The 27,103-nt window shown below is 42.0% G+C and overlaps 2 protein-coding genes across 2 annotated transcripts in view; one reads left to right on the top strand and one right to left on the bottom strand.

Annotated features, from left to right (window-relative positions):
- Positions 1-4,019: 4,019 nt before the first annotated feature.
- On the bottom strand, positions 4,020-5,386 carry LOC114294206 (uncharacterized). Its single transcript, XM_082872585.1, has 5 exons — positions 5,297-5,386; positions 5,096-5,216; positions 4,925-4,975; positions 4,715-4,828; positions 4,020-4,561 (listed from the first exon to the last, which is right to left on the bottom strand). Exons 1-5 carry the CDS (start codon positions 5,384-5,386, stop codon positions 4,020-4,022), a joined length of 918 nt encoding a protein of 305 aa, XP_082728711.1.
- Positions 5,387-7,704: 2,318 nt separating this feature from the next.
- The window catches only part of LOC145792094 (uncharacterized), a 37,695-nt gene continuing 18,296 nt past the window's right edge, over positions 7,705-27,103 (top strand). Inside the window, exons 1-2 of the mRNA XM_082872584.1 lie at positions 7,705-7,837; positions 9,065-9,709. Of these exons, the coding sequence (XP_082728710.1) occupies positions 7,705-7,837; positions 9,065-9,709 (778 nt within the window). The remainder of the gene's footprint in view (positions 7,838-9,064; positions 9,710-27,103) is intronic.

Genomic DNA, 27,103 nt, shown 5'->3' with positions numbered 1-27,103 from the left:
TTGGCTTCTCGGCCAACATGCATCGAGATGCGTGATTGGTGGCCCGAGGGTCAAGTACCGCACTCCCTTGAGCTTATGAAATGATAGGGAGGGTGGTTGCGCACACATATCTTGCAAATACATTGCCATGCCCTTTCTTGCTCTCTGTTGTAGCAAGCTGGAAGAGTGCAGCAAAAACTGGTCGACCATGTTCCTACAGGTTCCCATGGTGGAGTTGAAGCTTTGTGGGGCTTTGTGCAAGGTTCTGAGAACAGTTGCAAACAGAGGCAAATCGGGGCATCGCGACGGATTTCCAAACGAGGCAATCGGGCATGCATGCACTCCTCATCCCGAGGACCTCTTTTACCGCTTTCCTTAGCTAATTTATGCTTTGGTTATGTATTTAAGTAGTTAATGCGTTTAGCTGCTTATTTGTGTTATACTTAATTAGTTAGCTTGTTAGTTAATTAGCTTTATTCTGTAATAATTAGTTTAATTAGCTTAGATTAGCTAGTTAACTTCTTATTCGGACCCTCCGTCGAGCGGGCCAACTGTTGTAATAAGCGTGCGTGCGTGTGATGCATGTCTTCCAACCCCCATTTCTTTCTCCCTTTTACTTAACCGCTTACGATGGTTAGTTTTAGGGCATATTTTGATTAGCATCCTTATGTTTTGCATGCGTGCATCATTCATCTGTTTTGCATGCACCAGGCTCGGCGCATCATACAAACTGCATTGTATTTCAATTCCAAGTTGAAAAGTTGCATTCTTATGCCATCTTCGAATAGCCGAGCCTATTTTTAGTTGCATTTTTGCATGTGTTGCATTAGTCATTTTAACATGAACTAGGATCATGCATGATTTCTAACTAGTTCTTTGTTTTGGCTCGGAGTACACTGTGAGTGTTTATGATTTAGCATACTGCATGTGTGTTAGTGTTGCCATGTAAGCATGCTTGCCATGAGGCTAACTGTTTATTTGATTAACTGTCTGAATGCCTGTGGGTGAAGGTTGGATTGCTTGAATTGGAACAATTCATCAAAATCCTCGTCTTAGCCTACTTGCGAGTAGAAAACTTCAAACAATTTTCACAAACGAACATGCAATGTTTTGTTCCAACTCAGGCGATCTAGTCTATACTTGTATGTTGTGCGCATCACATAGTAATTCTAGGTTAATAACCGGAATAAGAACACATGTGTTTTCAAAAACAAAATATCATGCTTAGTACAGGTCGATCTTTGATCGGGCGAGCGGGGGTGCTCATTGCATGACCTTCCCCCCTCGTACCCAAGTTCCCGAGCCGAGGCAACTTTGGTGATGACGGATACGTGGCCTTAGGCACGAGTCAAGGTTTCCTAAATTTCCCAAAAACAAAACATTTAGGTGGCGACTCTGTATTTGGCAAAGCAGTCAATGTTTGACACTTCTTTATAAAAATCAGTTTTCCAAAACGATTTGCCGGATTTGGAGTCTTTGGTGATTTATCGGTCTCACATTACACTTTGTGAGATTAGATTCAGAACCGTGACACGAGTCCGAACTTGTAGTGGCCTAAAGAACAAAACGAATTCGCGCCCTCGCGCGCGGAGCCGGGGAGTTCTCCGGGCAGTCTACATACGGGATTCCCGGTTTGAAAACTAAGTCAAAAAATGCACTTTTCCAACACTTCAGCTTAAAAATAGACCATCGAGGGTCAAAATCGTGTAACAGCTATGAGAAGGCCTTGGGAACACCTTAAACATCTCGGAAAGGACCATTTTAACTTGTGTACACTTACAAAACTAGCACGGGACTCCCGGTTTGAAAACTACGTCGAAAAATGCATTTTTTCAACACTTGAGTTTGAAAATAGGCCATCGGGGGCCAAAATCGTGTAACAACCACAAGAAGGCCTAGGGAACTCCTAAAAAATCTCAAGAGGGACCAATTTAAGTTTTGAAAACTTACAGAACTAGCACGGGACTCCCGGTTTGAAAACTAAGTCAAAAAATGCACTTTTCTAACTCTTAAGCTTAAAAATAGACAATCGGGGGTCAAAATCATGTAACAGCTACGAGAAGGCTCTGGGAACACCTCAAACATCTCAGAAGGGACCATTTTAACTTATGTACACTTACGAAACTAGCATGGGACTCCCGGCTTGAAAACTAAGTCGAAAAATGTATTTTTTCAACACTTGAGTTTGAAAATAGGCCATCGAGGGTCAAAATCGTGTAACAACCACGAGAAGGCCCGGAGAACACCTCAAACACCTTAGAAGGAAGTATTGTAACTTGTGTAAACTTACAGAACTAGCATGGGACTTCCGGTTTGAAAACTAAATCGAAAAATGCATTTTTCTAACATTTAAGCTTGAAAATAAACCATCGGGGGCCAAAATCGTGTAACAGCCACGAGAAAGCCTGGGGAATGCGTCAAACATTTTGGGAGGGACCAATGTAAGTTGTGAAAACTTAAAGAATTAACACGAGACTCCCGGTTTGAAAACTAAGTCAAAAAATACATTTTTCCAACACTTAAGCTTGAAAAATAGGCTATTGGGGGCCAAAATCGTTAAACAACCATGAGAAGGCCCAGAGAACACCTCAAATATCTCGAAAGGGACCATTGTAACTTGTTTAAACTTATGGAACTAGCACGGGACTCCTAGTTTGAAAACTAAATCGAAAAATGCCTTTTTCTAACACTTAAGCTTGTAAATAGGCCATCGGGGTCCAAAATCGTGTAACAGGCACGGGAAGGCCCGGAGAAGACCTCAAACACCTTGGGAGGGACCAATATAAGTTGTGAAAACTTATAGAACTAGCACGGGACTCGCGATTTGAAAATTAAGTCGAAAAATGCATGTTAAATTGTATATTTAATTGATAAGATAATAATTGTCTAACTCGTATTCTTTTTTATTTTATTTTTTTGTGTTTTGTTTTGTTGTAGATTCGAGATTAGAGATAGACATGTTTGGTAATATGGAGAGCAGAAGCTAGCTCATTTTGTGTTTTTGTTCATATTACCTTACAAGTATTTTTGTTGCGTTGTAAATTTTATATTTTTGTGGGTATTACAGGACATGTTTGGTAATCCGCACTTGATATTATATTTTTGTGGATATTAGTTGACGTGTTTGGTAATCCGATGCAGTTGATATTCTATTTTGGTGGATATTGTGCTGAAATTCGACTGTGGTGTTTATGAAAATAAACAGATTTTTGTATTGATTTGTAATAGATATTTTATTGAATAGGTTATTGAAATGCGCAAGGAATTTTTAGTGAAAAAAAAATTAAAATTGAAAATATTACCCCAATTTAAAAAAAAAAATAATTATTATTAGTGACGAAAAAAAAAAATGTTGCTATTAGTTTTTAAACAACATAACGAATAATTTTGTCACTAACGATATAGTACCAAACAAATAATTTCGTCACATTTGCTGAATATTTCGTCGCTAATTTGAAATATTTGGCGACAAAATGTTTTTTTGTCATTGAAGAATTTTCTTTTGTGCTCATTTTAGTGACAAATTTTTTTGTCACCTTGGTGAGGATAAATTTCGTCACTAAAACCTATTTGGTGATGAAATATTTCGTTGCCAAAACAATTAAAATAAAATATTATCTAATTTTAGTGATGAAATTGATGTTATAGAGGACAAAATATACAACATTTAGAGATGAAAAATTTCGTCGCCAAAAATGAAAAATAGGCGACGAAACTATTTTTCGTCCCCTGGTACTTTCAGCAACAACGTATAGGCGACAAACATGGTGACAAAATTATTTTGTCACAGATCACTTTGGTGATGAAAATTTGATGTTTGGAGACAAAATGAGTTTGTCACCAAAAACCTTTTTTGTTGTAGTGAGAGACTCTTACTGCTCAACTGTTGCTATGATGCCACCCCAGATTTTAGAGAAGGTGCTGCTAGAGCTGAGATTAGGTAGCCATACCCCACCTTGAAAATTGTATTTGCTGCAAATTACCGTCTTCCATAATGAATCATGATCAGAAGCAAACCTCCACCACCACTTGAGGAGTAATCACACATTCACATCCCTAATTCTTCTAATGCCCAGCCCACCTTGTTTCATGCTTTTTGTTACCTCTATCCATTTCACAAGATGGATGTTCCTCCTTAGATCTAAGCCACCTCGTAAGAATGCATCTTGAATTTTATTTAACTCCTTAGCTATTTCTTCATTCATCTTGAACAGAGACAAGTAAAACATAGGTAGACTTGACAACACTGCTTTCACTAAGATCGATCTCCCTGCAAAAAAGAGAAACCTCATTTTCCAACCAGCAAGCCTCAATTTGAACTTGTCAATAACTGGTTTCCAAAACCTCTTTCTTCTTGGATTAGCATCTAAAGGCAATCCTAGGTACTTAAATGGTAAACTTTGAGTCTTACAATTTAACAAGGAAGCAAACTCATCAAGAACAGAGTCAGGGATACCTATCCCACAAACCACACTTTTATGGTAGTTGATTTTAAGTCCTAAAGCTACTTCAAAACACCTGAGGATCCTTTTCAAGCTCAGAACTTTTGGCAGCTCAGCTTTACAGAACAGAAGAGAATCATCTGCAAATTAAAGATGAGAGAGTTGTACTTGATTGTTTCCAATAATTACCTCTTTTAGCAAACTCAACTCCCTAGCTCTTTGAAGAAGAATATTTAGTGCTTCTACAACCAAGTTAAATAGGAATGAGGATAAGGGATCACCTTACCTAAGACCTTTCTGGGAGAAAAACTCTTTGGTTGGTGAGCCATTATCAAGTATTGAGATCCTTGCAGTAGAGACACATTCCTTAATCCAAGAAATCCATTTGGAACCAAATCCAAAGTTTGCTAACATTGAAAAGAGGAAATTCCGATTGATGGAGTCAAATGCCTTTTCAAAGTCTATTTTGAATAGTAGCCCTGACTACTTGGATTTATACCAACCATCCACAACATCATTAGCAATCAACACTCCATCAAGGATATTCCTACCACCTAGAAAGGCTGACTATGAGTCACCAATAACCATGGGCATGACCTTTTTAAGTTTGGATGCAAGGATTTTAGAGAGTATTTTGTACACAGAACCAACTAGGCTTGTAGGCCTAAACTCACTTAGAGTGATAGCTTTCTCTGGCTTTGGAATCAAAGTAATGAATGTACTATTCAAACCTAAAACTAATCTGCCACTGACATGGAAGTCTTTCATAAAGTTAATCACATCCTCCTTGAGTGCCTTCCAATATTTTTGAAAAAACATCAGATTGAAACCATCTGGTCCAGTCCAGGAGCTTTATTCCCATTGCATTATATTACTGCTGCCCAGATTTCTTCTTCAGAGAACTCTGCTTCAAGTATATGGAAAGAGTCACTAAGCCTTACACTCTTAAAATCCCCAGCAAACATTGGTCTATTGTTTCAATCTTTAGTGAAATGATTTGAAAAGTGTCTCCATACCTCATGTTTAACTTGATTTGGCTCATACAAAACCACATCCCCTGCTGTGATGGAGTTGATAGTGTTCCTAGTTTGCCTGCTACTGGCCATAACGTGAAAGAATCTTGTGTTCCAGTCTCCCTTCAGATTCCAGTCCAACCTCGATTTTTTGGAGCCATTCCCATTCCAACTTCCTACTCAACATCCACATATCATTTCTTTTCTCTCTTTGCAGCTTCAATTCTTCCTCCTCCAAAGGTCTAGATTCAGCTTTCAGATCAAGATCATGAAGTTCATTTTCAATGACTTGTAATTTGGATGCAACATTACCATAAACCTCTCTACTCCATTTTTTTAATGCCAACTCAAGAGTGTGTAGTTTTCTCTACAGAATGAAACCATCTAACCCAGAAAGCTGTGATTCTCTCCATGTTTGCTCCACTAAAGAGGCAAGATTCAAGTGCAACAGCCAAGCATTTAAGAACTTAAAAGGCTTAGGTCCCCAATCCATGTCATCTTTCATGAGCACAATAGGGTAGTAGTCAGATGCAATTCTAGGAAGGCCCCACAGTTTGAGCTTGTATCTTTCCAGCCATTCAGGGCTTAGAAGGAACCTATTAATTCTACTCCATTTATTCCCATCAAAAGCATTGCACCAGGTGTATTTTCTACCTAGCATTTATAGATCCACCACCTCACATCTATCTATGAAATCATTGAATTCTTTCATGCCCTTATCCCTTATTGATATACCTACTATTTCCCCTGTGTTCCTGATCTCATTGAAGTATGCTAGAAAATAATTGTGTTGATTTTACGGTACCAACTTAGTTGGGCTTGTAGGGTTCAATTGTGATACTCTTTGAACCCTTCTTTTTTATTGATGTATAACTCTTATTTGTATGGATTTTTTTTTCATCAATAAAGATTTTCTTTTACTGATTAACAAAAAAAAAAATCAGTCTGCCCCCATGTTAACTTAGTGATCAAGATCATGTTCAAGTTAGGAATCCTAAATATCCCTCAAACTCAGTTAAAGAAATTATGGGAGTAGTATTTTGTTTAGAGTTTCAAATTATTTAACATTGTGGGGGAGTGGATTTGGGATGCCTCTTTATCCAAGAAGATTATGGAACAGTCATTTGATGGTTATTTGAAACAGAAGAACAACTCCGGTCGGGAGTGCTGGAATTAGCACTCTGACGATCTAGTTAGTTTTCACCTCCCAAAGATATTTGTTGCACTTTTTCTTAAGTAAACTATTTCGAACGTACCTCTTTCTTGAGCCCTCTCCCTCTTTTTATAGAGTTTTTGCTTCGAGTTTTTATCCCTCTACTATGCATCCGATCAAGACCCATTCCCTCGCTACACTTAAGGAGAGGAATCAGCAACTACACGAGACGCCGGCTTTCCTGGACTACTCGGCTCGACTACCATGTTATGATCGATGAAAATCGGAACCCCCCCAACACCCAAACCTAGAAAAAGCTGTCATAACACGTGGCAATGTCAGAGCCAAGTCATTGGAAGATCTATATGACATGTCAATGAATGAACAATGCCCTTAGTTTCTGATTTATTAAACTGAACAATATTAAACATTCACAATTTAAAATTTATAGTGTCAATTAAAATGATAGCAAAAAATTTAAATTTTATATAGTTGAATTTTTAACAAATTAAAATTTATCATAAAATTTGTCATGTTATTATAGGTAAATTAGGTAAAACTTTTTAGAGGTTTTAATTTTTTTCATAATTAAAATAATAGGATTCACTATATTAAATGAGTCTATTTCATTTAATATAATGCAAGGCTTGCTACTGCGGGTGAAAGCACAAAAGGTAAAGTTTGCTGAACAACTTTAGAAAATGAAGTGGAACAGTTCACAGATTAAGGACAACTAATTCCCATTTCTGGTAAACAAGCAGCTTTAAATTATGCTATGATTAATGGGATATTGTATCACTCATGCTTTAGCTTAGTTGGAATGATGTATTTGATTAAGTAGTAATTGTTTAAAAAGATGATTAGCTTCAAAGAACATGAAATGCAGTATCGAGTAAAACTTGGTAATGAAACAAAAATAATTATTTGAAGGAGTTAGAGGTGGAGTCATGCTCTAGCATGTACTTAGGGAAGAAGGGCTTTCTTTGAGAACACAAATGCAATTAACAAAAAGGTCTTTTGTGGGTCAAATTTAAAAAAGGAAATAGCCTTTTGTGGGTCAAATTTAAAAAAGGAAAGCACAAAAGGTAAAGTTTTTCATGTTTAGGTAAAGGATGCTATGGAAGGTGAAGATGAAAGAATGAAAGATAAAGGTGTTTATGTTGGTGTTGAGGATGATATGGAAACCCAAGAACGCAATGATTATGATGGTCTGGATGATATTTGGAAGGAAATGACTGTTGCATTAGAATGTTCCAAGAAACTTTGTGTTTGACACTAGAAAAGGTCCAGTGTCATATATTCATTCAAATTCACTTTTGAAGAGTTAATGCTTGCATCTTTGTAGGTATTTTGCCAATTCTTTTCCTTATAAGTTAGTTGCATGTTTGTGGTTCTAAGAATTTGTGACACAGCATATTTCAAAATCAGTGCTATAATTTTTACTGTTTAGTTAAATCTTATGTTTTGATTATTTTTTTAATGGAAATAAGTATTTTGTGCATGCTGTTCTTGAAACACATTTACTAGTAAGATAAGATGTTTATCAAACAGGGTACTTAGAAGGAAAACCAGAATAGTTTTTTTGTTTGTTTTTAATATTTGTATTTTTTAAGCTTTAAGGTTTCTTTATGCTGTTTAAATGGGTGCAAGGGTTGGTTTGTACGCTAGTTTGCTGAACACCTTTAGAAAATGAAGTGGAACAGTTCACAGATTAAGGACAACTAATTCCCATTTCTGGTAAACAAGCAGCTTTAAATTATGCTATGATTAATGGGATATTGTATCACTCATGCTTTAGCTTAGTTGGAATGATGTATTTGATTAAGTAGTAATTGTTTAAAAAGATGATTAGCTTCAAAGAACATGAAATGCAGTATCGAGTAAAACTTGGTAATGAAACAAAAATAATTATTTGAAGGAGTTAGAGGTGGAGTCATGCTCTAGCATGTACTTAGGGAAGAAGGGCTTTCTTTGAGAACACAAATGCAATTAACAAAAAGGTCTTTTGTGGGTCAAATTTAAAAAAGGAAATAGCCTTTTTTGTGGACTGAATAAAAAATATGGAAATAAAGCAAAGTAGTATGAGGAGAATAATCTAGAGGAGATGGATATAGCAACTCAAGTTTTCATTAACATAAACAAGTTTTTGTTAACAATTCTAATGGCTAGTCTGGAACCAAAGAAAACAATAGAAGTTGAACCCAAAGAAAAAAACCAAAAACTACCTCGTAGAAAATTGAAAGTTCAAAGGAGATAGAAAGTTCTTTAAAAAATCGATTCTTGTTAAATTTGTAACCGACTCAAATAATTCTCATTATCAATATGAACTAGAACACTTGATCCGACTATTAGAAGGGTACAGGTTAGTAAGGTGTACTTAAAAAGACTTGATTGTATGACAAGTATATATACACCCTTGATGGCCAAGAGTAGAAAATGTAGAAATGAAATAACATCCATTGCCTTTGGTGTTTCAGTGCTTGAGGAACCTGGTCAAGTGAAGTCTGCAGTTTTTGAGCACTTCAAGAAGCAGTATTCTGAGGAGTGGGTGTCAAGACCTAAGTTAGAAGGCATATTCAAATCAGTGAGTAGTAGTCCATACTTTCATGTGTTGGAAACTGATTTCTCAAAGTCAGAAATCCTGACAGCAGTGAAGGATTGTGAAGGAAACAAGGCACCTAGTCTAGATGGTTTCAAAATGTTATACTTCCAAAAATTCTGGAAGGTTATTAAAGGGGAAGTTCTCAATTTTATAAAGGAATTTTATAGTAATGGCAGATTGGTGAAGGGTTTGAATAACTCCTTTATTACTCTTGTCCCTAAAAAGGAAAACCCTGTGGGCTTAATAGACTATAAGCCAATCAGTTTAGTAGGATCAGTATACAAGGTCCTAACTAAGGTCCTTTCAAGAAGATTAAAAGAAGTGCTACCCTGCATCATTAGTGAGACCCAATCAGCCTTTATGGGAGGGACGAACATACTAGATGGGGTTTTGATTGCCAATGAAGTGGTAGATGGGTGGAAGAAATCCAAGAAAAAGGGTGTGATCATTAAACTTGATTTTGAGAACGCGTACGATTCAGTCAGCTGGGGGTTTCTATATTCTCTGCTCCTGAAGTTTGGTTTTGGGTTAAGATGGATAAAATGGATTATGGAGTGTGTTAGTGTAGACGTCCCCGAACGTCCCAGGAGGAAATCCCCCCCGTTTTGTTCATTGGGCTCACTACAGTTCAGGACTCGAAGTCACGGTCCTGTATCTAATCTCGCAGAGTGCAATGCAAGACCGATGAATAATCAAAGAGTCCAAATCCGGAAAATCATTTTTTGAAAACAGATTTTTTGAAAGAAGTACCAAACATGGACTGCTTCGCCAGATACAGAGTCGCCACCTAAATATTTATTTTTGGGGGAATTTAGGAAACCCTGACTCGTTGCTTAAGGCCACGTGTCCGTCATCACCAAAGTTGCCTCGGCTCGAGAACTTGGGTACGATTGGGGAAGGTCACTTCGTGAGCACCCCCGCTCGCCTGATCAAAGTTCGGCCTCTACTAACCATGATATCTAGTTTTGAAAACATTATGCGTTCTTATTCCGGTTATTAGCCTAGATTTACTATGTGATGCGCACAGCATACAAGTATAGACTGGATCGCCTGAATTGAAACAAAAAATCTCATGTTTGTTTTGAAAATGGTTTGCTATTCGCAAGTAGGCTAAAATGTGGATTTGCCACCCTTAGGTGGGCTTAGAAAACAAGATGATTTGCCACTATCTAGTGGGCTTAAAACTCACAATTGATGAATTGTTCCAGTTCAAATAACCCAACCTTCACCCACAAGCATTCAGACAGTTATATCATATAAGCACATAGCCTCATGGTAAGCATGCTATCATGGCAGTCACTCACACACATGCAAGGATGCTAAAGCATAAATACTTACTGAGTACTCCAAGCCAAAACAAAAGCTATGTTAGAAATCCATGCATGATCCTAACTATACAGAAATGCCTAATGCAACACATGCAAAATGCAACTAAGATAGGCTCGGCTATTCTAAAGATGGCATGTGAATTGCTACAACAAACAAGTATTCAACTCAGAATTGAAATACAAATGCAGTTAGTATGATGCGCCGAGCCCGGTGTATGTAAAACAGATGAATGAATGCAAACATGCTATCATACTGTATGCTAATTGAAACATGCCCTAATCTAACCATCATAAGCTGATAAATAAAAGGGAGAAAGATGTGAGGTTCGAAGACATACATCACACGCATGCATACTTATTACAGTTGTGCCCTCGCTCGGAGGGTCCGAATAAATAATACAGTCCGAAATGAATAACGAATTACAGCTAATTATTACACATCCACTAACTAACTAACAAATTAGCTAAGTAAGCTATAAACTGGCATGCAAATGGACTGCCCCGGCTCTGTTTTGGATGACAATGACTGCATGCAAGCTCGATACGTTTTGTCGGTAAATTCCATCGCGATGCCTTGTCCCGCCATTGTTTGCAGCTGATTTCAGAAACTTACACAAAGCTCCAGGAGGCTGAAACTCCACCTGGAGAAGGCTGCCGACCAGCTCTTGGCTTGGGAAACACCTGCCGACCACCCCTCATGGTGAAAACCAAAAAAGGTGATCGGCCTACCAGAAAACCTGGTCGGCCGACCACTTTCTGCCCCTGGACTCTGGTTTTTCTACAACAAAGGCAAGAAAGAGAGAAAGCAATTGTAGACACCCCATTTTTGACCGACCTTGAGACTCAGACATCACCAGTTGAGCGCTTGCATAATGTGCTCGTTCAGAAGTTTCAGAGTCTCGGCTGCGAGCCTTGCCTCCAGACTTCCGGACCCTTTCATGCTTTGCCTCGGTTTGCGAACCAGGCTCAGTTTTCTCTGTTTTCTCTTCGCGAAGGGAGGGAGAGGTCTCGTAGATCATCTCTCAGTGGCTGTAGGCTATGTTTTGTGGTCGTAGGCCATTTTGCCCGTTTGGAGTCCGGTTTCCGATTTTTCGGAGCCGTTGGCCGTGTGCCTCGGTTCGGGACTGCTTAACCACCTCCGTTTACTTGGGTTTTTGGCATACTTCTTATTTGATCCATTTTGAGGGACACTGTGGTCCGAGAGACCAACTTCGTGGTCGAACACCACTCATGGTGCTTAACAGCCCATTTTCGGGGCCCCGAGCTGCGCGTTTCGACCCCCGAACCTTCATTCTGCATCGGTTTTGGTTCATTTTTGGCAGGGACCTCTATTTCATTGGTAGGAAGGCCATAGAAGGGTGGGAGGCCAGTAATTGTTCTGTCAGCCAACTTTACCCCTTCATCGCCCTCCGTCGCCCGATTTTCCTCACTTCAAAGCCAATGTTGAACACCCTTGGGCCATTTTCTTGCACCCAAAACCACATATTTGTGATGAACACACCTGGGAGGCCACCAATATCATATGGCCGGCCACTAATGTTGCTTGACCCTTTTGAACCCCTCTAAAAAGTGGGTTGTTCTCTCTCCTGGGTCACTTTTTCCAGTGTTTGACCACATGGTTGTATTGTGCACACATGGGAGGCCACCAATATCATATGGTCGGCTACTAATGTTGATTGACCCTTTTGACCCTTGGCCGGCCGGCCATGGGAGGTGGCCGGCCGTCCACCTGCAACTTGGAAAATTGGCCGGCCATGATCCTCAGGGTTGGTACATTACAAATATGTATTCATTTTCCCCGGATTTGGTATCCGGGAGGGGGTTGCCTTTTTGGAGGGAAACTTGGTTGGTTTTCCCTCCATTTTTTCCCCCCTTTTCCCCCCCTTTTTTGCCTTTATAACAGCAGCTCCAGCTGCTGGTTTGGAGGTTGGAAAAATTACCTAAGAGCCTTGCATACATACACCTTCTTCTCCCTCTCTTCCAAGCTCCAATCCTTCAAACCCTACACCATTTTTCACACCACCACCTAGCACCACCCTTCCATCCTTCATTCCAGCAGCTGGAGGTGATTCTTTAAGGCCTAAAAGTCACCAAACTCAAGCCAAAGAGCTGTCAAGACTTGGTCTACAAATGTGAGCTCCTTTTTCCTCTTTTCTACCCTTTTCTTGATCAATACATAAGTCATTCTTGCTTACTGTTTTGGGCTCCGACCCTAACTGAAGTTAAGATTATTTTGAGCCATTTTTCATGTTTCATTAAGGGCCTCTCATTGTTTGAGGCCTCCTTGGTGCACTTACTTCATTATCTCTCTTGTATGCCATTATCTTGTGTAGTATTTTTGGCTTATGTATAATCTGTTTTGAGGCATGTCATAAACTGAAGAGTTTCTTATTTTGAGTCCTTATTCAACATTGTTGAAGGGCTCATTGCTGTTTGTGGCCTCCATTTACTACTTGCCATTATATCTCTCTTTTGGCTATATTTTTGCATGATTTGTTAGCCTCGGATGCTTCTGTTTTTGGGCTCTTTTCAGAGCTGAAAACAGTCTTATTTTGACCCCCTCTTCATGTTTCATTGAGGGTCTTTTACTGTTTGTGGCTTCCTTTATATACTTTGTGTTATATCTCTCTTTTTGGCCTCATTTTGCATAGCATTTTGAACATATTTGCATATTGTTTTGGGTCTGGCCATCAACTGTAAAATGCATTATTTTTGGCCCCTCTTCAACATTGATGAAGGGATCCTTTGTGTTTAAGACCAGAAACCACTACTTGCTTCTTTGTCCATCTTTTGGTCCATTTCTTGCATGAGGGTTTAGCCATACTTGTGTTGGTTTTTGTGGTTTGTTGTGTACTGTAAAATATCATATTTTGGGCCCCTCTTCAACATTGTTGAAGGACCCTAATCTGTTTGGGGTCAACAGCTGTGAGTTGCTTCTTTATCTCACATTTAGGGCCATTTTTGCATGCTAGTTTTGCCCTATTTGTGTTTGCTGTTTGGCCTCGCTTAGAACTGAAAACATGCTTTTTTTGGGGCTGCCTTAAATCTGTCTTTACATTCCATATCCAAATGATGCACGTTTTGTGTAGCTGTAGGCCAATGCATAGGTCTAGTTTTGTGTTTCGGCTTCATTTCATGCATCGGGTGCTATTTTGCCATCTTTCGGGGCTGTTTTGCATCCCTTATTGCCTCTGAAATTTTCATGCTCGTATGCCATATTCCATGCATTTGCCATGTCTTGTTAGAGTGGCATTCGTGCCTTAGGCACGGTCCTCGGTTTGCGTGCATGTGTGCACGTATTCCGAGTTATCTCATTTTCATCTCATGGCCTCTTATGTGAGTGTGGCTGAGGTCCACTCATGTTGGTGTAAGTCCATTGTGCATTGTGTATGTCATTTCATTTCATTGCATTGTGTATGCTAGGTTGCATGTTAGCGCATTGTGTATGCCATGTTACCTCGTGCATCGTGTATGCCATTTCATAGCATTGTGTATGCTAGGTTGTATCTTAGTTTCATTTCATGCATATCATGCATATTGCATCATGCTTGGGATAGGGGTTAGCCCGAGCATGGGAAACAAGGTACGTTTCGTACTCCGAGTGACGGAACGTGTCTCAATTCCAAGTCACCGACACTCCGGATTACCCATGATGGAGTTAGGTCTTGTTGTGTTTATATGTGCATTCATTCTATATTGAGTTGCACAATTTGACCCCTCGGCCATCATGCATCGATATGCGTGATTGGTGGCACGAGGATCGAGGCATGCATACATCTGTGAAAATACATTGCTATGCCCCTTTCCTGCTCTCTGCTACAGCAAATCAAGAATTGGCAACCTTCCTGAGCTTGGCGCGCTTTCCAAGAATAATTGTAAAACAGAGGCTAATCGGGGCATCCCAGTGGATTTCCGCGCAAGGCAACCCAGACATGCATCATTCATCAGAGTCAAGGCAGTCCCTGGCTTGCATGCCAGTTTATTATTTTTCTTAGTTAATTTGTAAATTAATTAGGAATTTGTATTATTTGGACTGTATTATTTAGAACTGTATCATTTGGACTGTACTATTTATTCGGACCCTCTGCGCGAGGGCACAACTGTAATAAGTGTGCGTGTGTGTGTTGTATGTCTTCCAACCCCACGTCTTTCTCCCTTTTATTTACCAGCTTATAATGGTTAGATTAGGGCATGTTTCAATTAGCATACAGTATGACAGCATGTTTGCATCATTCATCTGTTTTGCATGCACCGGGCTCGGCGCATCATACTAATTGCATTTGTATTTCAATTTTAAAGTTGAATACTTGTTAGCTGTTGCATTTCATATGCCATGTTTAGAATAGCCGAGCCTGCTATAGTTGCATTTTTGCATGTGTTGCATTAGGCATTTCTGTATAATTAGGATCATGCATAGATTTCTAATTAGCTTCTTTTTTGGCTTAGAGTACTCGGTAAGTTTTATGCTTTAGCATCCTTACATGCGTGTGAGTGACTGCCACGAATAGCATGCTTACCATGAGGCTGTTTGCTTATGTGATATAACTGCCTGAATGCCTGTGGGTGAAGGTTGAGTTACTTGGATTGGAATAAATCATCAACTGTTTGTTTTAAGCCCACTAGATAGTGGCAAAACCATCTCTTCTAAAGCCCACCCGAGGGTGGCAAAATCTGCATTTTAAGCCTACTTGTAAGTAGCAAACCATCTTCCAAAAACAAACATGAAATGTTTTGTTCTGATTCAGGTGACCCAATCTATACTTGTATGCTGTGCGCATCACATAGTAAATCTAGGCTAATAACCGGAATAAGAACACACAATGTTTTCAAAACCAGATATCATGGTTAGTAGAGGCCGATCTTTGATCGGGCGAGCGGGGGTGCTCACGAAGTGACCTTCCCCAATCGTACCCAAGTTCCCGAGCCAAGGTAACTTTGGTGATGATGGACACGTGGCCTTAGGCAAACGAGTCAGGGTTTCCTAAATTTCCCACAAAATAAAATATTTAGGTGGCGACTCTGTATCTGGCAAAGCAGTCCATGTTTGGCACTTCTTTCAAAAATCTGTTTTTCTCAAAACGATTTGCCAGATTTGGACTCTTTGGTTCAGACTTAGAACCGTGACAATTTGAGAGTCCTGAGCTGTAGTGACCCCAAATGAACAGAACGGGAGCTCAACCCTCCCGGGGCGTTCGGGGGACGTCTACAGCAATGTATTTTCAACATATGTGTGCGCGACCACTCCTCCCCGTCCTTGCACAAGCTCTAGGGAGTGTGGCCCTCGGTTCTTGGGCCACCAATCACGCATCTCGATGCATGATGGCTGAGAGACCGAATTGCACGTTTTAATATGACATGAATGCAGGTATGAACATATGAAGCCAACAATTCTATCATAGACAATCAAGAACATCGGGGATCGGGAATCGAGGCACGTTTCGTCACTTGGAGTACGAAACGCCCCTCGTTTCCCGTGCTTGGACTAAATCCTATTCCAAGCACCATGTAAATGGAATGGCATGCAACTAACATGCAACCTAGCATACGCAATGCTCTGTACTAAAATGGCATACACAATGCTCTAAGATGGAACCTAGCATACGTATTGCTATGGATTGAAATGGCATACACAATGCACGATGGACTTACACCAACATGAGTGGACCTCAGCCACACTCACATCAGTGGCCATTAGATGGAAAATAGACAACCGAAATGCGTGTACACGTGCACGTATACCGAGGGCCGAACCTAAGGCATAAAATGCCACTCTACCAAAGCATGGCAAGGGATGAAAGATGGCATACAAACATGTAATTTCCAGCACTGAAACGTGATGCTAGATGATCCCAAAACATGGAAATAAGGCACCCGATGCATGAAATAAGCCTCGAAATTCAAAGCTAGGCACATGTGTCGAATTGTAACTATGCAAAGCAAGCATTATTTGGCCATGAAGTATAAAGATAGAGCTAAGACAGTCCCAAAACATGCACACTTCTAGTTTAGAGCATGACCAAAAAGTGCTAACATGATGGACTAAAATAGCATGCAAATTCGGCTAGCAAGCATGGTTTACATGGCATGTATATGAAGCGTATGAGAACTCATCAAACCAGCCAAAAAAAGTGAATAAAACATGTCAAAATATGCCCAAATAACCACTGAAATGCAGCCAATGCATGCAAAAATGATGAGTTCCTTTAGAGGGCCATACAAGGGGTTATTAAGCACATACAACAAGAACACTTAGCATGGAAAAACCAACTCTAGAAATGGATTATGAAAGCCCTAAAACCCATCAAATAGGCCCTGAAATCAGTCTCGGAAACATGCAAAGAAAGGCCCCTTTGAAAGGCCTTGAATGGGGTTGCTCTATACATGCATCATAGACATCAAATATGGCAAAATGGGCTCTTGAAAGAGCTCAGGCAGACCTTAAAACCTTCATAATGAGGCCTGAAACATGACTTCAATGCATGAAAAATAGGGTCCCTTTGGAAGGCCAACAATGCTAGTAAAGAGAATGAGGAGTGAGAGGGTCACCCCTCTATGATTTTGGAGCTTAAAGACACATCAAGGCCACTGAAAATCCACTGGATTTCAGTGGCTAAAAGGCCAAATCAAGGCCAATGCAAGTGCTCACATGCATAGCTCAAAACATGAGGAAATAAGACATGAAAGGGGGTAGATGACCCCAAACAGAAAAAGTATCTTAAACAAACATGTTTATAAGCTCAAAAGGAAACTTTTTTTGTAGTTTATGACAAATCTCTAAAATGCTCACAAGTAAGGCTAAGATATGATGCAAAATAAGCTTACAAAGAGGGATAAAGCATGCAAGGGTGTAGGAGGCCTCAAATAGAGAAGTGTCCTTAATCAATATTCAAGAGGAGCTCAAAATATGACACGTTCTAGTTTATGACAAATTTTAGAAATACTTGAAAGTAAGGCTAATCAATAGAGCAAAAAAATGCGAGTTTAAGGGAAATAGACACTTACCCTTGAAGAGCAGCAAAGCTGGAGCTTTTGGACCAAGTTGGTGAACCTTCAACCCTTGCAAGTCAGTCCCAAAGTGCTGGAATGGATGATGGAGGTGTGGTGCTAGGGGTTGTAGTGCAAAAAGGCCAAGAAAACTAGGGTTTTGGAGCTTGGAATAGTGACTATGGAGGATGGAGGATATATGCCTTCACCAAAATTGCTCAACCCTCAGATATGAAGCCAAGCCTCTCCTTTATAGAGGAGAGGCTCCAAAATATCTCCAAGATATCCCAAGTATCCTCCATATGGAGGATGCACCAAATGGCCTCTAGCTGGCACAGCAGGATTACACTCAGAGAGAGCAAAAGCAAGAAGCAGGCCGGCCAGTTCAAGTGGCCGACCAAGGGTCAAAAAGGTCAGCAACAATTTTTGGCCGGCCACCCCAAAAAGGTGGCCTCCTAGATGAGTGCAACACAGTTGTATGGTGGAAAACCAGAAAAAGTGACCCAGGAGAGAGAAAAGCTAGCTTTTAAGCAAGGTTCAAAAAGGTCAAGATGAATTTCTGGCCAGCCTACCCATATTGGTGGCCTCCCAGATGAGCACAACACAATGGTGGTATGAAAAGCCAGAAAAAGTGGCTCAAAAATGGAAAAAACCAGCTTTCGGTCAGAAAAATCGGCTTTTGGAGAGAGAAAATGAGAAAAATGGTTTTTCAGGGGAAAAGGTGGCCTCCCACCTAGGAATGGCAACGGGGCGGGGCGGGGCCGGGGATCACCCTCCCCGTCCCCGATCCCCGATGAGAAAAAAACTCCCTTCCCCGTCCCCGATTGTAGACAGGCCCGTGGGCCTCATGCTACAGTTCGGACTCAATTTGTTGTCACGGTTCTAAGTCTGAACCAAAGAGTCCAAATCCGGCAAATCGTTTTGAGAAAAAAACAGATTTTTGAAAGAAGTGCCAAACATGGACTGCTTTGCCAGATACAGAGACGCCACCTAAATATTTTATTTTGGGAAATTTAGGAAACCCTGACTCGGTGCCAAAGGCCACGTGTCCGTCATCACCAAAGTTGCCTCGGCTCGGGAACTTGGGTACGATTGGGGAAGGTCACTTCGTGAGCACCCCCGCTCGCCCGATCAAAGATCAGCCTCTACTAACCGTGATATCTATTTTTGAAAACTTTATGTGTTCTTATTCCGGTTATTAGCCTAGGTTACTATGTGATGCACACAGCATATAAGTATAGACTGGGTCGCCCGAATTGGAACAAAACATTTCATGCTTGTTTATTTGAAAATGGTTTGATGATGCTACTCGCAAGTAGGCTAAGACGTGGATTTGCCACCCTCAGGTGGGCTTAGAAAAATGTGATTTTGCCACTATCTAGTGGGCTTAAAATTCACAGTCAATGATTTGTTCCAATTTAAACAACCCGACCTTCACCCACAGGCATTCAGGCAGTTATATTACATAAGCACATAGCCTCATGGTAAGCATGCTATTCATGGCATTCGCTCACACGCATGCAAGGATGCTAAAGCATAGAACTTACCGAGTACTCCAAGCCAAAACAAAAACTGTATTAGAAATCATGCATGACCCTAAGTATACAGAAATGCCTAATGCAACACATGCAAAATGCAACTATAGCAGGCTCGGCTATTCTAAACATGGCATATGGAATGCTACAGCTAACATGTATTCAATTTGGAATTGAAAGTACAATGCAGTTAGTATGATGCGCCGAGCCCGGTGCATGCAAAACAGATGAATGAATGCAAACATGCTATCATACTGTATGCTAATTGAAATATGCCCTAATCTAACCATCAAAAGCGGATAAATGAAAGGGAGAAAGACGTGGGGTTGGAAGACATACATCACACACACGCACACTTATTACAGTTATGCCCTCGCACAGAGGGTTCGAATAAATAATACAATCCCAAATGAAAGAATATTACAGTCCTGAATAAAAGAATGTTACAGTCCAAAATATTACAAAATCCTAATTAATTAATGAATTAACTAAGAAAACAAGTAAAACTGGCGTGCAAGCCAGGGACTGCCCTGCTTCTGATGGATAATGCATGTCCGGATTGTCTTGCGCGAAAACCCACCGGAATGCCTCAATTAGCCTCTGTTTACACCTGTTCTTGAAATGCGTGCCAAGCCCCGAAATGTTGCTGATTCCTGATTTTGCTGCAACAGAGAGCAGGAAAGGGGCATAGCAATGTATTTGCACAGATATATGCATGTCTCGATCCTCGTGCCACCAATCACGCATACCAAGGCATGATGGCCGAGGAATCGAAATGCACAACTCAATATAGAATGAATGCACATGAAACTACAGCTAAAACCTAACTCCATCATGGATAATCCAGAGTGTCGGTGACTGGGGAATTGAGACACATTCCGTCACTCGGAGTACGAAATGCACCTCGTTTCCCGTGCCCGGGCTAACTCTTATTCCGGACATGATGCAATATGCATGATATGCGTGAAATGCAACTAAGATACAATCCTAACATATACAATGCTATGGAAACGAGATGTCTCGAAATGCGTGCACACAGGCACGCAAACCGAGGCAACGGTAAATGCAATAAAAATGAGATGCCTCGAAATGCGTGCACACGGGCACGCAAACCGAGGCAATGGTAAAATGTTATGAAAATAAGATGCCTCGAAATGCGTGCACACGGGCATGCAAATCGAGGCAATGGTAAAATGGCAAGAAAATGAGATGCCTCGAAATGCGTGCACACGAGCACGCAAACCGAGGCCATGGTAAAATGGCATGAACATGAGATGCCTCAAAATGCGTGCACACGAGCACGCAAACCGAGGCAACGGTAAATGTAATGAAAACGAGATGTCTTGAAATGCGTGCACACAGGCACGCAAACCGAGGCAACGATAAAATGCTATGAAAATGAGATGCCTCGAAATGCGTACACACGGGCACGCAAACCGAGGCAATGGTAAAATGGCATGAAAATGAGATGCCTCGAAATGCGTGCACACGGGCATGCAAACCGAGGCAACGGTAAAATGCTATGAAAATGAGATGCCTCGAAATGCGTGCACACGGGCACGCAAACCGAGGCAATGGTAAAATGCTATGAAAATGAGATGCCTCGAAATGCGTGCACACGGGCACGCAAACCGATGCAATGGTAAAATGGCATGAAAATGAGATGCCTCGAAATGTGTGCACACGGGCACGCAAACTGAGGCAATGGTAAAATGGCATGAAAATGAGATGCCTCGAAATGCGTACACACGGGGACACAAACCGAGGCAATGGTAAAATGGCATGAAAAGGAGATGCCTCGAAATGCGTGCACACGGGCACGCAAACCGAGGCAATGGTAAATATAATGAAAACGAGATGCCTTGAAATGCGTGCACACGGGCACGCAAACCGAGGAAATGGTAAAATGGCATGAAAATGAGATGCCTCGAAATGCGTGCACACGGGCATGCAAACCGAGACAATGGTAAAATGGCATGAAAATGAGATGCCTCGAAATGCGTGCACACGGGCACGCAAACTGAGACAATGGTAAAATGGCATGAAAATGAGATGCCTCGAAATGCGTGCACACGGGCACGCAAACCGAGGCAGTGGTAAAATGGCATGGAAATGAGATGCCTCGAAATGCGTGCACACGGGCACGCAAACCGAGGCAACGGTAAATGTAATGAAAAGGAGATGCCTTGAAATGCGTGCACACGGGCACGAAAACCGAGGCAACAGTAAAATGCTATGAAAATGAGATGTCTCGAAATGCGTGCACACGGGCACGCAAACTGAGGCAATGGTAAAATGGCATGGAAAACATAACATGGACTTATACTAACATGAGGGAACCTCAGCCACACTCACATAAGAAGCCGGTTGATGAAAATGAAGTGCCTCGAAATGTGTGCACACGGGCACGCAAACCGAGGCAATGGCATACGCAATGCAAATGACATGGAAACATGATATGGGCTTATACCAACATGAGTGAGCCTCAGTCACACTCACATAGGATGCCGGCGGATAAAAATGAAGTGCCTCGAAATGCGTGCACACGGGCACGCAAACCGAGGCGGTGACGGAATGAAATGAAATGACATGGAAACATGATATGGGCTTATACCAACATGAGTGAGCCTCAGCCACACTCACATAGGATGCCGGTGGATAAAAATGAAGTACCTCGAAATGCGTGTACACGGGCACGCAAATCGAGGCGATGGCGGAATGAAATGAAATGACATGGAAACATGATATGGGCTTATACCAACATGAGTGAGCCTCAGCCACACTCACATAGGATGCCGGTGGATAAAAATGAAGTGCCTCGAAATGCGTGCACACGGGCACGCAAACCGAGGCGATGGCGGAATGAAATGAAATGACATGGAAACATGATATGGGCTTATACCAACATGAGTGAGCCTCAGCCACACTCACATAGGATGCCGGTGGATAAAAATGAAGTGCCTCGAAATGCGTGCACACGGGCACGCAAACCGAGACGATGGCGGAATGTGATGAAATGATATGGAAATGAATGGCAATCATTCTAACAGAATTTCAGCAACAAAATATGGGGGAAAACAGTCCCGAAATGAAGCGAAATGATATCAAATGCAAGGAATTGTCCCGAAATGCAACATTAGGCACCCGAAATGGCCTATAGCTATGCCAAACATGCACAATATGGACATGCAATGCAAAGACAGAAGCTAGACAGTCCGAAAAAATGCACTTTCACAGTTATAAACATGGCCAAACAGCAAACATAGTTATGGCAAAAATAGCATGCAAGAATAGGGGCCAAAAGAGGGGTTATGAAGCAAGTGATACAAAAAAAACCCAAACTGAAAAATTTCCTTCTACAACACTGAAGAGGGACCAAAAATATAAATATTTACAGTATATGGCAGACCTCAAATCAGCATACAAACATGATAGAAATGTGATGCGAAATAAGGCTCAAAAGTGGCTATAACATGAGGTGTACAAAATAATCACCAAACAGCCAAAGACCCTTAATAAAACATGTAGAATGGACCAAAATAAGCACTTTTCTAGAACTGTAAAATGGCCAAAAACAAAAGCATGGTAGGCTAACTAAACATGCAAGAATGGGGAATAAAAGAGGGATATAACATGAAGTGACCTATGGAGGCCCCAAACCATGAAAGGACCTAAATGAAACATGAAGTATGGACCAAAATAAGAACTTTTTCAGAACTGTAAAATGGCCAAAAACAAAAGTATGATAGGCTGCCATTGCATGCAAGAATGGGGAAGAAAAGAGGAGTATAAAGGTAGGTACAACATGGAAGTCCCAAATGGTGTTGAGCCCTTCTTAAATGTTGAATAGGAGCTCAAAATAAGCCTAATATCAGTTTACAACATGCTCGAAAATAAATTTCTCATGGGTCAAAAATAGCATGCAAAATTATGACATACAAGAAGATCAATGAAGCAAGTGTGTCATGGAGGGCTCAAACAAGGTTGAGCCCTTAATGAAAAGTGAAGATGAGCTCAAAAGAGGGCCCTTTTCAGTTTTGGTCGGAGCTCAAATTAATAAGCATGTATGGCTTAGAGATGGTGCAAGAATGAGCTAGAAAAGAGGGAAATTGGACTTACCTTTGAAGACCAACACTTTTGTTGCTTCTTGGACCAGATTTGGTGACTCTAAGCTGCTGGAATTCTTTCCCTTGCTGCTGGAATGGAAGTGTGGTGGTAGAGCTTGAAGATGATGAAGAAATGGAACCCAAAACTTGAAGGAAATGGGGTGCTATGTATGTATCTCCTCCAAGCAAGCCTTGTAACCCATTTTCTTGAGTTGGGAGGCCAGCAAAATTTAAGAGAGAGAGAGAAGAGCCTCCCCCCAAAGTGGAGAGAAAAATGAGACTTTTTCTTCTTTCAAAAGGGTCCCCGGATGTAGATATTTTTTGGGGGAAAACCAAGGCACAACTGGAATGCACTCAACCTGAAAAAGCAGGCCGGCCAGGTATTTTGCTGCAGGTGGCCGGTCGGCCACTTCCTCTAGCCGGCCGGCTAGGTCAAAGAGAAAAGTGGCCGGCCACCCCCTAGGATGAAGCCCCAGAAGTTAGCTTTCCAATGGCGCAAACCTTGCATTAAAATTCCTCCTGTAGAAAAAGTTATGCCCTTTTCCGTGAAGCCGCACAGATTCAGTCCAGGCGTACTTCAACCAACCACATCTCTCCCCCCCGGACTTGGACTTGGGAGATTCTTGAGTGCAAAATGAAGCCCCGGAAGTAAGCTCTCCAATGGTGGTGGCCTCATATCTTAATTTCTCTTGTGAAAAGAGTTAGGCCCATTTCGGTGAAGCCGCGCAGCTTTTTCTCCTTCCCGGATTCATGCTGAACCACTTTTGACCAAAAAGAAGTTGGCTTTTCGGCAAAATTACTAGCCTCCCACCAACTTTTGGTGTCCTCTCATGTGTGTAGATCACATATATGTGGTTGAAAGTTGGCAACACTAACTCCAAGGTGTTCAACATTGCATTTGAAGAGGAGGGGCAAAAATGGAAAGAAAAATTAATGGCCGGCCATAAACTTTTAGGATCCTCCCAAGTGTGTAGATCACAAATATGTGGTTCAAAGTTGGCAACACTAACTCCAAGGTGTTCAACATTGGCCCGGAAGTTGGAAAAACGGGCGTCGGGAGGCTCCGGAGGAGAGATAACTGGTTCCTGCAACAATTACTAGCCTCCCGCCCTTCCATGGCCTTCCTAATGATGAAACAGAGGTCCCTGCCAAAAATGAGCAAAAACCGATGCAAAACGAATGTTCGAGAGCCAAAACACGCAGTTCGGGATCCCGAAAATGGGTTGTTAAGCACTGAAAGTGGCGTTCGGCCACGAAGTGGGTTTCCGAGACCCCCAGTGTCCCTCAAAAGGGAGCAAATAAGAAGCATGCCAAAAATCGGGGCAAACGGAGATGGTTAGACGGTCCCGAACCGAGGCACACGGCCAACAGTCCCGAAAAACCGGAACCGGGCTCCGAAATGGGCAAAATGGCCTACGGCCACAAAACGTAGCCCATGGCCACTGAGAGATGGTCTACGGGACCTCTCCCTCCCCTCGGGAAAAGAAACAGAGAAAACCGAGTCTGGTTCGCAAACCGAGACAAGGCACAGAAGAGGGTTCGGAAATCCGGAGGCGGGGCTCGCAGCCAAGACTCTGAAACTTCTGAACGAGCACATTATGCAATATCACCAAGTGCTCAACTGGTGACGTCTGAGTCTCAAGGTCGGTCAAAAATGGGGTGTCTACACCGATCCTCGGCAGGGACGCCATCAACCCCCCCGCCCCCGCCTCCCCCAACGGGGATCGGGTTTCCCCGACCCCGAAAATCCCCGACTTTTTTTTTTTATTTATAGTTTTGTTCAACACAGAAAAACAAAAAAAAATTAATCTGTTTTTCAGTATATTTGTTCAACACAAAAAAACAACAACAAAAAAAAAATTTAATCTGTTTTTCAGTATATTTCATCATTAACAACGTAAAAAAGAAAAAAAGAAAGAAAAAGAGAGATCTGAGATTGTTCATCTCACGCACACACAGACATATATATATATATATATATCAGCATCATCAACAATCTATTCAGAGAGCTTCACGGTTCACAATCAGTGGCAACGGTTCACGATCACAGTTCACGATCTGTTCAGATCGGTGATCAGTGGCAACGGTCACGATCTGTTCACGAGCGGCGGTGAGGGAGGAGCAACAGCCATCGGCGTCGTGCGTGAGAGAGTGAGAGAGGGAGGCGAAAGCAGCGGCAGTGAGGGAGCAACGAAAGCGACAGCCATCGTGTGTGTGAGAGAAAGGGAGGGGAAAGCAGCGGCGGTGAGGGATAAGCGGCACTGCCGTGCCGTCGTTGTGAGAGAGAGAGAGAGAGAGAGAGAGAGAGAGAGAGAGAGAGAGAGGGAGGCGAAACCCTAAGTGGTGAGAGAGAGAGAGAGCAGCACCCAACACTTCTGTGAGTGTGCGAATGAAGTGAAGTGAACAAAACCTAAGCATACATATATATATATACTGGGCATAATGGTAATTTTCCATCGGGGCTATTCGGGGCGGGAGTCAGGGTCGGGGCCGGGCCGGGTTCGGGGCTGGGATATGTATCCCCGTCCTCGGCCCGAACATCATCGGGGAATTTTTTTTTAATACCATCCTCGGCCCGTAGGGGATATTTTTTGGGAAATAATCGCTAAATTCGGGGTCGGGGGGTCGGGTCACCGTCGGGCCGGGTTCAGATTGCCATCCCTACTCCCACCATCCTACCACCTCCCTAGTAATGAAAATAGGGTCTCTACCAAAAATGGACCAAAACGGATGCAAAACGCGCGGTTCGGTGCCCCGAAAACAGGCTGTTGGGCACCGGAAGTGGCATATGACCACGAAGGTGGTCTCCCGGGCAACAGTGTCCCTCTAAAGGGAGGAAAAAAGATGTGTGCCAAAAATCGGAGCAATCAGAGGTAGTTAAGCGGTCCCGAATCAAGGCACATGGTTGACGGCTTCGAAAACCTGAAACCGGGCTCCAAATGGGAAAAAATGGCCTGCGACCATGAAACGTAGCCTACAGCCACTGAGAGATGATCTACGAGGCCTTCCCTCCCTTTGGAAAGAGAAAACAGAGAAAACAGGACCTGGTTTGCAAACCGAGGCAAAGCACAAAAGAAGTCCGGAGGTAAGGTTCGCATCCGAGACTCTGAAACCTCAGAACAAGCGCAATATGCAACATCACCGAGCGCTCAACTGGTGACGTCTGAGTCTTAAGGTCGGTCAAAAATGGGGTGTCTACAGTTGCCCCTCTTTGACAGAACTCGGAAGTCACACGCGACGGGAGTGAATGTCAAAGCCTAGAGACGACCCATTTTTGACAAGGCCGAAGACTTAGACAAACAGACAAGATAACACAGATGTGCCCGCTAGCATGCCCACAGGCAGGGGCAAAATGCAAAATGATATGCACAAAGCCTGACGTAACTCATGATCATGCAAAGCAGCAAGCCGTAATGAAGCACACACGCAACAGTTTTAAGCAAGAATGCAAAGCAACAACTACATTTCATGTAGTTTAAGAATGCGAAGAATTATTCAATTCTCGCCACGTCTCACACGGAAAAGATACAATACCTGCGCGATTCGTCTGGTTGCACCAGCTTCAAATGAACCGTACATACAATATCGTGCCTGCAAAAGAGAGAAACTTAACAAGCACAACATAGTTAGCAACACATGTTCAACGCTACATCGAATGCAGACAAACAGGGTGCCGATGGGAGAGTGCATCACAATGCGAGAGACACACATGTGACAACGCAAGCTAAGCGTGAGGGTATGACAATACCAATGAAACGCGCACAACAATGCAAGTGGTATGCATGAGAATGCAAATGACGTGCATAACAATGTAGGATAAGTGCAAATTCGAATGCATGTTTGACACGAAACAACGAGCAAAGAAATGCAAGTTTTGACGAGTACGACTCAATCGCGACCTCCGGTTTACCTCCCGGAAGGGTCACAACGTGCTCAAAAAGGATACGTTTTGCTCTTGACG

Source organism: Camellia sinensis, chromosome 5 (genome assembly GCF_055761805.1).
Source record: "Camellia sinensis isolate YWXY chromosome 5, ASM5576180v1, whole genome shotgun sequence".
Classification (NCBI taxonomy): Eukaryota; Viridiplantae; Streptophyta; class Magnoliopsida; order Ericales; family Theaceae; genus Camellia; species Camellia sinensis.
This window is presented reverse-complemented; position numbering and strand designations above follow the sequence as displayed.

What these genes read in the sequence shown, in the direction of transcription:
- LOC114294206 (XM_082872585.1), bottom strand. Translation starts at nt 5,386, where the DNA reads ATGTTTGCTGGGGATTTTAAGAGTGTAAGGCTTAGTGACTCTTTCCAT. An exon ending in AAGAAGAAATCTGGGCAGCA is followed by an intron (nt 5,217 to 5,296) that starts GTAATATAATGC and finishes AAATATTGGAAG; the next exon opens with GCACTCAAGGAGGATGTGAT. An exon ending in AGAGTTTTTCTCCCAGAAAG is followed by an intron (nt 4,562 to 4,714) that starts GTCTTAGGTAAG and finishes TTTAATTTGCAG; the next exon opens with ATGATTCTCTTCTGTTCTGT.